Source organism: Panthera onca, chromosome E2, assembly GCF_046562875.1.
Source record: "Panthera onca isolate mPanOnc1 chromosome E2, mPanOnc1 haplotype 2, whole genome shotgun sequence".
Lineage (NCBI taxonomy): Eukaryota > Metazoa > Chordata > Mammalia > Carnivora > Felidae > Panthera > Panthera onca.
The window spans coordinates 44141271-44155178 of NC_138353.1; the positions used below are offsets into that span (position 1 = coordinate 44141271).

The following is a 13908-nucleotide window of genomic DNA, read 5'->3' on the forward strand; positions in this document are numbered from 1 at the left end:
AATACAGCAGGCCCACTTTACTGTTAACTGCACACCTACAACAGCCCAACTTTTGTTGAAGGTGGGCAAGGTCTCTGGTGAAATCACTGGCAGACAAGGGAGTCCTGGCTAAGGTAAAGGTCACTATTTCCTCCTTGAGTGACAGCATTTTATCTGGCAGATAATACAGGACTGTGGCCAGTCTAAAACAATGAAAAGCACTGGGTAAAATTCCTTTCCTGTGGAAACAGGTAACTCAATGGAGTGACATTGGCAGCCCTCTCATCCCATTTATTAAAGAAACAGTAAGAAAAGATACAATGCAGGAAAAACACCAACCATCCTTTCACCTCAGGCTGAACGAAGCACAGTGATTTCTCCCCTTCATCCCCCCACCCCCTACCCCAGTTCCCATATTCCCATTGACGTCAGTTTAAATTTTGAGGTTCTTTGATCGGGAGTACTAGTGGAGAGGGAATTAGGTGAGCGGTGGAGCCTTGATTCTGGCCTCCTCTGAGTCCCAGGAGAAGGAAGCTGCAGGCCCAGTTAATCAAGCAAAATTGTATTTGGTGGGTCTTTGAAGTGGTTGCCCACCTCCCTGTTCTGTGTTCAAGCCCTCAGGGAAAGGTATGGCAGTAGAGGATGACCAGGTCCAAGCTGCCCAGGGCAGAGCTGCTGAAGCATGGTCCATTCACCATTGCAACAGTTCTAGAGAGCAGTGAGCTGATTCTCCAGTGGTGAGCAGAGGACTACATATGAATTGGGACCTGCAGGCCAATGTATCCCTGAGGAAAAGTCCACAAGAACAATTCAAGAAACTAGTAAGAAACAAGGGGCAGAAAGCTGTGGGACAAAAGCACAGCAGGCTTCTGGAGGGCTGGAGATCCTTTCTCTCAAGGTCAGGATCATTCCCACCTGCAGTAGTCCATCTCTCACAAGTAACATTTCACCTTCAGTCAAGAAAGAAGCGGAGGAAAAAGATGGCTCATTTGAACTTGAGCCCCAGCTATGGTACTTCAGACTGTAGCTCCAGATCTACCCTTTTACCTAAAACACAGCTCCTGCCCAGAACCACGGTGCCTGGAAACCAGAGTGGTCCTGGAGAGAAAAGTGTTTAAGGGGGTAACATTCCATTTGGGTACATTGCAGCCATAGGACCCCCTGGTCTGGGGAAAGCAGCTGGGTTTGTGCCTGGGAGGTTCCCCACTCTAGGAAATGGGACCAAAGTCTTGCTCACGGGGCCATTCATCCTTGGAAAGGAAGCCGGGTTTAGACCCAGGGTCCCAGTTGGCCTTGCAAAAGGAGCTGGGTTGATGCCCACAGGGCCTGCTGGAGAAGAGCCCAGGGGCCCAGGAGCTGACCTGGGGAAAGTAACCTGACCAGGGCCTAATGGGCCAGTAGACCTTGGGAAGGCAGCAGGACTTGGGCCCTGCAAGCCACTGGCCCTTGGGAAGTTAGCTGGGTTGGGGCCTAGTGGCCCAGAGGTTCTTGGGAAAATTGCTGGACTTGAGCCCTGGAGGCCAGCAGACCTCTGGAAGGTAGCTGGATTTGAAGCCAATGTGCCAGAAGACTGAGAAAAGGCAGCTGGATTCAGCCCCCCTGAACCGGTCCCCCTTGGAAAGGGACTGGCATTTACTCCCATAGGCCCAGCTGGCCTTGAAAAATGAGCTGAATTAGGGCCTATGGGGCCAGGAGCTCTGGACATGGGAGATGGATTTGGCCCTGGAAGGCCAATTCCCCGAGAACCAGGACCCGAGTTTGGGCCCATGGGGCCAGGTACTCTTGCCATAGAGGATGGGCTTGTGCCCACGTTTCCAGAAGCCTGTGAGAAAGCAGCTGAATTTGCTCCTAATAGACCTGCTGCTCTTAAAATGGGGGCAAGATCTAGGCCTTGAGGTCCAGCCATCCTTAAGTTAAGACCAGATCCCGTGCCCAGGAGGCCACCTGCTCTGGTGTCCAGATTTGGGCCTGGTCCCAGGCCACCTGCCCTTGGGTTGGGCCCAAGGCCTGGGCCCAGGCTATTTGCTCTTGGGTTGGGCCCAAGGCCAGGGCCTGGAAACATACCTGATCTCGGGGCAGGGTTTGTACCAACGAAGCCTGATCTCAGATTGGGACTGGGTCCTGGTCCCAGGCCAACAGGCCTAGGATTAGGAGCACCATTCCCAGAAGGCAACAGGACACCTGCTCTCAGGTTGGGCCCAGATCCAGGGCCCATGGGGCCGCCACTTCTGGGGTCAGGACCTGTTCCCAGGAGACCACCTGCCCTTGGGTTGGACATAGGACCTGGCCCCGGGAGACCCCCTAACCTTGGATTAGACAGAGGCCCTGGGCCTGGTAGAGCCCCTGCCCTTGGGTTTAGAGATGGGCCTGGGCCTGGGCCTGGACCTGGGCCCAAGAGGCCACCAGGCCTTGGGAAAGAAACTGCACCTGTGCCAGTGGGATTCATCCCTCTTGGAAAAGAAGCCATGCCTGGATCACGAGCACCAGCAGGGAAAGGTGCTGGATTTGAAGCCAATGAGCCTGATGAAGTTGGAAAAGGCGATGGGTTCCTTGGAAATGGGGCCAAATTTCCACCAAGAGAACCAGTTGCCATAAGGAAGGGATCAGAGTTCATGCCCAGCGGGTGACCTGTGTTTAGGACAGGACCCCCCTGTGGTCCCAAGGAACCGTCGAGTCGTCCTCGAGGTGGCAACTGAGCACGAGTCCAAGGAGTTGGCCGCTCTCTAGGGAAAATCCGGGGTTCTTTCATACTTTCTTGGGGACGTTGGTGATAATGGGCTTGGGGCGAGTTTTGAAAAGGATCTTGTTTTTGATGAGTGCTGTCACCAGGTACCGGGTGCCAGTCTTGCAGCCAAGCTCATCACAGTCCTGCTCCCCAGGAGTGTGTTTGACAAGGACGGCAAAAGGTTTCTCCAGGTGGATGATTTTTCCATACAGGATATGATGCCCCACGATCAGCACAGGGATTCCCTTTAGCAGAACAAGAACGAAACGCCTAAGGTTCAGGGCAAGGTCATAATACTCAGGTGCCTTCCAGAGATGCTCTTGGAAGGCAATGCTGGCACCTCCACTCCCTGGTTTGGCTCTAACAATATTGAAGAGCCACACCAGGCAACCACCCTCATGCCCTTTTTACTCTTTCTAACCCCAGGTAAGAGAATTTCCACTTTTTAGAACAGTGACTTTTCCAGCTTCCCCAAAGCTAAATTCCCCTGCTATTGCAGGGGTTGGGGGAGAACAAGCAGATACATTAGATTAGCTAGACCTCGAATAACAAACCTGAGGGCAGTCCTCACTCTGGGTCCTGGGAGCACCACCTTGGTGTAGCTTGCTTTCCTGAGGCATTAGGCAGGGAAAGAAAAGTCCCCTCACCTCAGTGGTGTAATGTAGGTCTCCCAGGAGGTTTCCAGCTAATCCAGTGCTGTAGCGAGCCTCGATCTCCCCCTGTAGCTCCATCAGCACCCATTCTGCCAGGCCTCCAGCCCCGGCACTGCAAGCAAAGGGCTGGCGGTTACAATATTTTTGAGGGGTGAAGGATGAATAGTGTCCTACACCACCATTCAAGGCCCAGAAGAACTTTGTTGAGCATAAGTTCTTGGGAAATTAGGCAGTGCCAGGCACTGAACTAGAGACTGAAATGCAAGGACGTGTGCAAGATGCACCTGAGAACCCCAATTCTTTCAGGAAAATGTCAAACCTACAGAACCCTAATCATTCAAGCTAAACAAAAGAAGTCTCAAAATGTACTCACCTGGAAATAACAATTTGCACCATGAGCTTTCCGTCTTTAAAAAGCAACTGAAAATAAGCTGTAGAGGAAAAAAAAATTTAGGACAATAATAATGATAGCTAACATATATCAAGTACTGTATGTGAGGCATTTTTCTAAGTGCTTTAGACAAATTTTATTTCATTCCCCTAACAACTCTTTTAAGATGTAAATCTTTTTGAGTTGACACCGTACATGTAACATTGCTTAAGACCACCAAAGGTCAACAATAGTGTGGAAAGTTAACACGTATTATACTTGTGTTCAAGGTCACATATTTACTAGTCAAAGAGCCAGAATTTGAACCCAAACATACACTAGAGCCCACACTGCTGACCACAATGCTAACTTGCCCTTCTCAAGGATGTTCTATTTTCTGTTTTTTTTTAATTTTTATTTTTGAGAGACAGAGTGTGAGTGGGAGAGGGGCAGAGAGAGGGAGATAGGATCCAAAGTGGGCTCTGTGCTGACAGCAGAGAGCCTGCCCGGTGCAGGGCTCAAACTCATGAACGCAAGATCATGACCTGAGCCAAAGTCGGACACTTGAAGTCAGACTGAGGCACCCCTAGTCTACATGTTTCTTAAGAAATTAAAGAATTCATTTAGATTCTACATTTTCCTTTGGTGATGATATAAACTTCATGTCTAACACTTTGGTTATGTTTCAAGGTTCAAAAGACCTTCTTTAACAAAAGCCAAGAAACGAAAAAGTCCTTCAGACAACTTTAGTGAATGGTAAGCTGATTTCTAACATGACTCTCATCATACGCCTTGACCATCTTTCACTTTGGTACTAAAATACCCTGGCACTCCATCAACTTTCCTTTTATACAACAGTACCACCTGGTGGCAAGTTTGTGGTACTCTAAAAGCATGGGTTAAAATGAATTTTTGCCTGAAACAACTATCTTCACTTGTCTTTCTAGAAAGGATACATTCCTGGGGGGTTAGGGGGATAGGGAGAACCTAAACTACGGGTTCTGTATAAGTCCTTCCAATGAATTGATGGAACTTAGCGGAAAGTTAGTAGTCTAGTGTTTACCAGTTGTAGTACTGCAGGTTAATAGGTTTAATTGTGCTCAAGGTTAGCAAACAACAGATTAATTTATGCGCTGCTGAAGCAAGCACATGCAAACACCAGATTAAAAAGTTAAACAGGTTTCTTCACTGGTATGTTGACCTTCATTTTGGATCTTCAGGGAAAAGTATGTTGACAAAAGCCTTCCAGGACAGCAGAACCTCTACTCTTGAGCACCAAACACTTTGGGAACATAAGGTCAGTCAATTCACTGGTCTTAAATTCAGATATAAACAGTAGCTAATATTTATTGAATTTGTATTACGAATCAGATGCTGTTCACACATAAGAACCTAGGCCTCGTGACTTTATGCTACACCCATCATAATCAATATGCTCCCAAAGGAGAAAACCAAGTATCGGTGAGAATGAAAAGGCACCAAAGCATCAGGCAGGCACTGCATACGTGGAAGAGCTGGTCAGAAGGGCAAGGGGGAATCAAGGAATCTCTGAGTAAAACAGACCTTCCGCAGTAGCACCAGTTGTGGCACTGCTTGAGAACAAATACACCAGGCTCAAGGGCAAACGTCTTGTGACAAGATAAGGAGGCCCTACCACTACCACCCAGAATAACCAAAAGAACTGTTAAAATTCTTCTAAGGTTTCCTGAAGGAGAAAGGATTACAATTTAAAATCAGAAGACCTAAAGTCAGGTTCCAGCCTAGAAGTGTAGAAACTCTTCACTGTGTCATCATACACAAGTCACTTAATGACTATGGGGCTAGCATCTAGATTATCTGACTCATTAGCCTACTTTGAAGACCACATATATGCATAAATGCTTTAAAGATAAATAGCTAGTTTTTTAGAGAAGGGAAAAAATAAATCAGTATTTCCACACTATAATTGTGACTGTAATTTAGAGAATGGTAGGTATACTTTAGCCATGAATCAAAAAAGACTTAGTAACTAGAAACTGAAGTTGGAAGGTTTCTCAAGGTTAATAAATGCATACAGATTAAAGGCTTCTTATAACTAAGCTTTTGATGACTGACAACGCACTACATATTACTTGATGGGTATATTTATAACAAAATATAGATACTTTGGGAAACAATTACATGTTCACACAGATACAGAGGTTCTAGGAAGACCACGGCAAGGAAGGAAATCAATCTTTAAGGCCTCTGGAAGCATGTTTGAGACGAGTACATATGGGCTGCAGAAATATTTTAATTGTATTCCACATTTCCCGGAAAGTTTCCTGTTAGAACAGGAACTGACAACAGTGGCCTAAGTGGGCAAAGGAAAATAGATGCCTGATAGCTGGGCCGGAATACCTGTACCTGCGTACTAATCCCTGGTACTTGAGAGCACACGCAGCTTTACCCACTTATGCAGGAAGCCCTGCCTCAGTAGATCTCCTGACGCTGGCAGACATCCAGCAATGTTCCTGAAAATAAAAATTCCCTGGCCTACAGCTCCACCATCTTCACCATCCTGCTTCTGTACCTAGTCAGGCTGGTAAAAATTTGTGCTAGTCCTACTGGGATGCTGCAGATGTGAACAGGAATGAAGTTCATTCCTACTTATAGAAATCTAGCTCATAGGAACCTGTAGACTGGCCTGACTACATTTATGTACACGAGGATGTATTTACCAAGGTAGTAAGAAATGTAGGAGAGGGCATTCCTTTAGCAAATTTTAAAATTCTACTCTTTAAAAAAATTCATTTATTTTTGAGAGAGACAGAGACAGCGTGAGCAGGGAAGGGACAGAGAGAGGGGGAGAAAAAGAACTCCATTCTGCCAGCACAGAGCCCAATGTAGGGCTCAAACCCACGGAACTGTGAGATCATGACCCGAGCCAACAAGAGTTGGGACTCTTAACTAAGCCACCCAAGTGCCCCTTAAAATTAGACTTTAAAATAGCCTATCAGAGTGCCTGTGTGGTTCAGTTGGACTCTTGATTTTTGGCTCAGGTCATCCTCCCAGGGTTGTGGGATCGAGCCCATTGGCTCTGTGCTGAGCATGGAGCCTGCTTAAGATTCTTTCTCTCTCTCTCTCTCTCTCTCTCTCTCTCCGCCCCCCCCCCTCGCATTTTCTCAAATTAAAAAAAAAAAAAAAAAAATTGGGGGCCTCTGGGTAGCTCAGTCAGTTGAGCATCACACTCTTAATTTTGGCTCAGGTCATGATCTGGAGGTTTGTGGGATCAAGCCCCGAGTCAGGCTCTGAGCAGATAGAGATTCTCTTGGGATTCTCTCTCTCCCTCCTTCTCTGCCCCTCCCCTACACACTCACTCTCTCAAAATAAACATTTAAAAAAATGTTTTTAAATAGCCTATCACCTGAATTTTATTATTCCTTCCTTCTCTTGCTCCTTGAGATTACTCCTGTCTGCAACTGTTCTCAGGGTCAGAGCAGGCAGATCTACCTGGTACTTCACTGAGGACATACTTGATGGAGGCAACAGGGAATGTGTATTTCACTTAATGTGGAGTTGTCTAAAAAGGATCTGAGAACATGCAGCCCAATCTGTCCCTATTATACCCTTGACAATAGGCAGGTAGTAGGAAAATGAAGAAGTGAAGAAGTATAGTGCAAACCAAATCCTATTAGTAATAATAGATGTAACATTACAATAAATATTTCCTGTAGAACAAAACAAAAATTTCTGAGTCTTCAGTTTCAACTAATTCCAGCAATAAAGCAACTAGAACAATTTCTACGTTTGTTTTAAAACACTGTGTAGAAACTGCAGATTTATCAAAAACAACATTTAAAGACACAGCCTGAAGAATACACTCTAGCAAATCATGAAACTAAAAGGAGTCAATGGAAGAGCTTGTTTGCCACCTCTCTCTCAACAGTATTGAGTTTAATCCCAGATCTGGCTAGGACCAACTAACTTACTTTGGTTTACGAATAATAATTCTAAGTTGACAATATGTGTAACTGTAGAGCCAAGGAGAATTTTGTGATTCACTTTTTAAAAGATGTTTAATTCACTGTACTTCAGAGTGGAGCCTCACAGGCTACAGCTAGAGTGTGGACCTGAAGAGATGGCAAAGTGAGGAGAAAACCCAACCTCTTTTCCCTGAAATGAATTATTTTGACCCCCCCCTCCCCCCCAACTCCCACATCTCAACAAAGGGGTATTTTTTTCTGCTTAATTTTTCTGGGCCTTCATATAGCTAAATAAACAATACATAATTCTGTATTCCTAACTTAGTCAAGTGACTTTAGCTCTATAAAAGAAATTTTAAAAGCACTTTATACATTCTAATTAACTCTAATTTTTTCCCTTAAAAAAAAAAAGCCCTTTGTGGGGCTTAAAAATTTCTAGAAATGGCTTGCCCCAGATCATCCCCAGTCTTCAGACATGAAGCTAGTCTGGAGGTCCTGGGTAAAATCAACACACTATTGTTTCTCAGGAACAGTGGTCCTGATAATTTTGAGACCCCTGAACAAATTACAGCAAAGGAACCAGCATTCTTAAAACCAATCCGGAGCTAAAATGGATTGCTACCCAAAATTCAAAAGATTTAACTAGAACCAGACCAATCTGGGATGTACCTTATTTAGAACTATCATTTGACTTCTACCTCTATTTGAACTTAATTACTGGTAAAGTTGTTATTAAAAACCTGAAAAATCAGAGTGCAAACACAGTTTAAGAGGAAAAAAAAATCCAGGCATTATGATATAAAAAGCTTAATTTCTCCCGTAGCTAAACTTTTGTGGACACTTATCTGATTTTCTCATTTAACTATGAAAACAACCCTAATGATGTACACACTTATTCCCATTTTATAGATGAAGAAACATGCTCAGAGAAACTAAAGGTTAAGTAACTGGTCACGCAGCTAGTAAGCGGTAGAGCTGGGATGTGAACCTCAACGCTTCCACAATATGGCCTCTCCAGCAGTCCTCTCCCACAGCCCCTTGAATACAGTACATCTATATCACTTCTGAGTGTTTTACACTCAGTGTTTATTAGCCTTTCTCATGTCTACAACACACCAAGTAACCTACAAAACTTGCAGCCAAAGCAGCTATTACATCTGTGGGGTAGGTAGTTGAAAACATATTCAATTGCTGAAATTTAGATTTTTGAAATCTCTAGGGATCTACTCAATGTCACCTCCAGGATTCAAAATTTAGAAGGCAACATGAGCCGAAAGAAGAGAGTACATTCTTTGTCAGTGAGTTTCTTATACTTTGCTTTCTGAATTGTTAAACTGTTTTAAAATATTACTGCTGTCTTACAGAGAACTGAAAATGAATGAGCAATGAGCCTCATAATGATAACTGCCCCCAAAATACAAAGTGATAGAACAAAGTGTGGTATAGATTTAACAGAACATACGGTTTTTACCCAAATAAGGGGACTCAAGGGTAATTACAAATTAAGTTTCACTAGAGCTAAGTAGTATTTTACAAATTTTCATTACACCTTTCAATGCATCTTGTATGTTGTTTTTTAAAATAGGGAATAAAGGCTTAAACTTTACAGTTCTCAATATAAAAATTTTTGTTTTTTATTTAAAAAAACTAAATCCATGACACAAAGTGTTTTCAAATTGCTAGGCCAACACTTAGCATTTACCAAACTTTTATTTAGTCCCAGGACTGTTCTTTGTTTAGAAATGCTGTGAGAACTCAAGTTGTCGGACCTGGATTCTGTCACTTACCCTATATAGGAGGTGGGAGTAATCTAACTTTGTAAGTTTCAGTTTCCCCACCAACAAATGGGGCATAAGAAAGAACCTATCCCAAAGGATTGTTGTGAAAATTTAATGAGGTTATGAATGTAAAATCCTCAGAACAGCGACTAAGACGTGGTATGCCTTTAGGGTCAAACTATTTATTACATGGGGAGGAATGTGACATTTTCTTAGTATATGTCCAAAATAATGTCTTAATACTATACTGTATAATTATTAATATTTACAGTGGACTAAAACATCCAGAAAAGCAGCAGGTTATCAGAGTAAAACCAAGTTTACATTAATGTGAGAACAATTCAAACAGGACAGTCAAGGTTCACCAAACTGCTTCAAGGATTAAGTTCTGAAAGGGTTTTTTTTGTTTTTTTTTCCTCTAAAGATCACTATTTCTCTATGTGCCTTTCCATTAAACCAACAATTCAGGAAGTTGTCATATATGAATGCAGGTTATTTTTATTAACAGTGTCATTGTGGTTTGTGACTGAAGGAGATGGTCTAAGTTTCAAAGGGAAAATCTTGTCTCTTGACAGGCTTATGTCATTAACCGCTAAAATTCGGTTTCTAAATGAGAAGCTTGCTCCCCTCCAAAGAGGGGCTATGGAGGGTGGGTGGAAATGAATGCTTCCAAACTTTTCATTAGTGAAGAGTGTGTTCAAAAACATGTGTGGATACTATGCATACACGTGGTACTTTCCCATCACATTTTAGGATTCCCATGATGGAGGGAATCAGTTACTGGTATTTGTAGACAATGGGTGAAAAAGATGGCTTCAGTCGATCTGAGTTACTCCAGTTTTCTCCATCTTCTGCTACTCTGCAGCCCCATCTGAACCCTTCCTCCTCTTACTATAACCCCTATCTACCCCAAAGCCCATCCTTTCTAGCCCTGCTTGAAGTCTTACACTATCCGGGATTCTCCCCCCCCAACCGGCTCCCACTTTCTCCTCCCTCACCCCTGACCCCCTCCCATCCCTTCAGTTACAAACACTTCCTACGTCTAGTCCCGCCCACTTTCTGGGACTTCTCGATCCGCTTTCCCTCTCTTCCCCAACCCCCTCCAGTTCACCCCCAGACTTTCGGTGGGATCTCCTATCAACCTAATTAACCCTTTCTCCTACCTCCCAAGGAAAGTATTCTTTAAACTGCATTCCTCCACACCCCTCACTGGAGTGATCTTCCAAACCGTCCACCCTCCTCCCAAAGATTTCTCTTTACACGTCCTTCTACCACCCTCATTCTCCAGATCTTGCCCTGTTCCTTCTTCAATCTGAAGTGCTTAGCTACTCCAGGACCCCACCCCACTCTTCCCCAGTCTCTCACTCCGCCTACAAAGAGCCTGGAGCACTCTTTCTTGCAACCACCCTCCCAATTACCTCTACCAGCAGCTTCCCCCCTCCACCGCGACTTAAAAATGTCCCCTCGAACAAACCTCATAGTCCTACCCCCCCCCCCCCCAGTACGCTTTCTGATATGCCCGCTACTTCCTGGGTTCCAGTTCTACCCCGCTCCCGCAAGCCTCACGTGCTGGACTCCCTCCCCACCCGGGGAAGAACCCCTTCCCGCACGTACCTCGAGGTTCCGGCCCGCGCCGCCCCCTTCTCCGTCCTCCGCCCGCGCTCGGCCACCCTTTCCGCCCTTCTCTCGCTCCGCCCCGCTCGCTCCCTTCCTTCCCTCCGCCTTCCGTCTCTACACCGCTCCCTTCCCCCACAATTCCCGGCCCTCCCACCCCGGGGGCTCCTCTGGGCTCGCCCCCACCTCTCCGCGGCTCTCTTCGCTCCCCTCCCCCTTCCCGGCCGCCCCTCCCCCGCCCGCGCTCCCCGCCCCTCGGCTCGCCATTCTTCTCCTCGAGCCGCGCGCCCCACCCGGCCCCAGCTCCCTAGCTTCCCGCTCCCTCGCACCCTCGCCCCCAACCCAGGCTCAGCCCTCAATCCCCGCGGCCTCCCGCGACCCCCGCCCGCGGCCTGACCTGCAATGGCGGCCGCCGAGCGCGGCGCCGCGCGGCCAACGGGCGACAACCGAACCTCCCGCCGCCGTCGCCGCCGCCGCGAGCACTGCCTGCGCACTTCCGGCCTTGCGCCGCGAGCACTTCCGGGGCAGAGCACGCGAGCGCGCGCGCACGTGGGGCCGCGGTAGAGAGAGACGAGCCCCCAGCCATAGGTGAGTTGAGGAAGGGGTATGTTTAGCAGCGGGAGAGAAAGAAATTTGAGGGGCTGCGGCCTGCTCTTGGCAGACGCCGGCGGAGCTCGCTGTCCCCCCTGTGCCGTGGGTGGGTGGGTGCTGCTCGTAGATTCCCGGAGAGAGAAGGGGCGGCGGAGTTCTAGCGCGCACTTCAGACGCCTTCTTAGCTGGGCCGGGCCCGGCGGAACGCGCCTGTTCTGCCCGCGCGTTCCTAACCTTGAAGAAAGACGAGCGAGCGGCGAACCAGACCCGGCCCCTGTCTTCACCGAGTGTGATTGTTGGCGGCGGTGTGGAGGGGATAGTTGACAGATGCCAAACTAAGTCCCGTCGCTTCTTTCCTTGAGGAGCTCTCGGTTCTGCCAGCCCCATGAGTCCCACTGTCAGTCACTACCTTAGCTTGAGTCTGTAATTTGTAAACTTAGAGTGCTATAAAGTTAGAAGTGTTCGCTAAAATGCAGATTCCTAGTCTACCCCCTTTCTCTCCTCAGCCAAGAGAGGAATTCTGGAGCTGTGGAGTAGGACCCAGAGTCCTGCATTTTTAAAAGCCGTTTTTCCTTATGGTTTTGATGCAGAAATTCTGTGGACCGGGCTTTGAGAGACCCATTTAGGCTGTCAATATTTCTTGCTTTTTGCGAGTATTAGTGGTGTTTTCCAGGAGTACCTTAGTTTCTGCCTCGAATACAACCGGTCAACTCTATGTGCCTCCCTTCCTTAAAGTGCGCACACCCAATTAGAGAATGAGGTTATGTTCAGTATTTTGTCATTCTTCTTTCCCAGAGTACTTTTTCAGGTAATTGGCAGGATTGTTAGGAGTCTGGGGAATGCTCTGTGTGTCGATCTTTTAATTTTTCTGCTGAAGCATCCTGCGCTTCTGGAAATAGTTTGATAGGTTCTTGCGGGGGTGGGGGGTGTGAAAGCATCATTAGTTAGATATTCAGAAGTGAATCTCAGGTACAGTTAGACTCTTCCATACAGGATGGCGATAATAATACATGTGATATACTGCTGTTAACAATAGTGAGGAACAATACAGGCGACACACTGGTGTTAACGTTTCACAATAATGACTCTTTTTCCTCCCCCCCCCCGCCCCCCTCCAGGAATGGGTGAATTTAAGGTCCATCGAGTACGTTTCTTTAATTATGTTCCATCAGGGATCCGCTGTGTGGCTTACAATAACCAGTCAAACAGATTGGCTGTTTCACGAACAGATGGCACTGTGGAAATTTATAACTTGTCAGCAAACTACTTTCAGGAAAAAGTAAGTCATTTGGAAGCCTGATTTGGTGTTGCTGAGTTAATTTTCTTACTAAGTTGAATTCTACAACGTGTATGTCTTTTGTGTTGAAGGACTTCAAAAGAAAGTGACTGTACTCTCTCTGGGTTATTTAGAACTATATAACATGTGTAGTAAATATGCAGTCTCTTGACTGAGCTCAGAGTTTTGATCTATAACGTTGGTTAGAAAGAAACCTAGAAATTATGGTGGCCCACTGTCTGTTGGAAACTGAGGTTTGCTGGATCTTTGGAGCACAACAAAAAAGGGAAATTGTCAAGACCCATTGCTTTACAATCAGTCTCTGCACCAGTGCAACTTTGGTAAGGTGGAATTTCCTGCTGGGGTTGTCAATACCTATTTCATTGTCAATTCAGAAGAAACAATGAATCCTTTTTTTTTTTTCTTCTTCTTCTTAAGTTTTTTAATTTATTTTTTGAGAGAGAGAGAAAGAGCACATGGGTGGGGAAGGGTCAGAGAGGAGAGAAAGACTCCCAAGCAGAGAGCTCCATTGCAGAGCTCCATCTCACAAACCCTGAGGTCATGACCTGAGCTGAAATCAAGAATCAGATGCTTAACCGACTGAGCCACCCAGGTGCCCAAAAACATTTTAATATCAAACTTTTTGGTGACGATGGTAGGAAGATGGATTTCTAAGTTCATCTGAGAGAATGTAGACTGAACTGCCTATAATTGGGAGTAAAAGTAAAATACCATTTGGGTGTATGCAGAGAGCTGTTATAGCAGCATATTTTTCAAAAGTACTGATTACTGATTGCAGGTGCAACAAAATAATTCATTTTACATTAATGAATGTGTATTGCCCTAAGCACTGAATGGATGCCTATGAATGGGTAGATGGATAAATGCATGAATTTAGTGCCCAGCAGTTTAATACTTGGAATTAAGGCATCCTGTAATTGTTTCTAAATGAATGAGTGATGAGTGGCAAGTATTAGG

General features: G+C 45.8%; 3 protein-coding genes across 4 annotated transcripts in view; 1 reads left to right on the forward strand and 2 right to left on the reverse strand.

Moving 5' to 3' along the window:
* Positions 1–244: 244 nt before the first annotated feature.
* On the reverse strand, positions 245–2728 carry DERPC (DERPC proline and glycine rich nuclear protein). Its single transcript, XM_078438925.2, has one exon. It carries the CDS (start codon positions 2726–2728, stop codon positions 1094–1096), a length of 1635 nt encoding a protein of 544 aa, XP_078295051.1. The 3' UTR covers positions 245–1093.
* Positions 2725–11567, reverse strand: CHTF8 (chromosome transmission fidelity factor 8). Of its 2 annotated transcripts, none has more exons than XM_060650331.2 (4): positions 11461–11567; positions 3731–3788; positions 3352–3469; positions 2725–2949 (listed from the first exon to the last, which is right to left on the reverse strand). In XM_060650331.2, exons 2-4 carry the CDS (start codon positions 3751–3753, stop codon positions 2725–2727), a joined length of 366 nt encoding a protein of 121 aa, XP_060506314.1. In that variant the 5' UTR covers positions 3754–3788; positions 11461–11567. The 2 variants fall into 2 exon arrangements, with proteins under 2 accessions (XP_060506314.1, XP_060506315.1); XM_060650332.3 differs by lacking the exon at positions 11461–11567 and adding an exon at positions 11064–11184.
* Positions 11532–13908, forward strand: part of UTP4 (UTP4 small subunit processome component) — a 31517-nt gene continuing 29140 nt past the window's right edge. The window contains exons 1-2 of the mRNA XM_060650326.2: positions 11532–11651; positions 12773–12933. Of these exons, the coding sequence (XP_060506309.1) occupies positions 12775–12933 (159 nt within the window). The 5' untranslated portion in view covers positions 11532–11651; positions 12773–12774. The remainder of the gene's footprint in view (positions 11652–12772; positions 12934–13908) is intronic.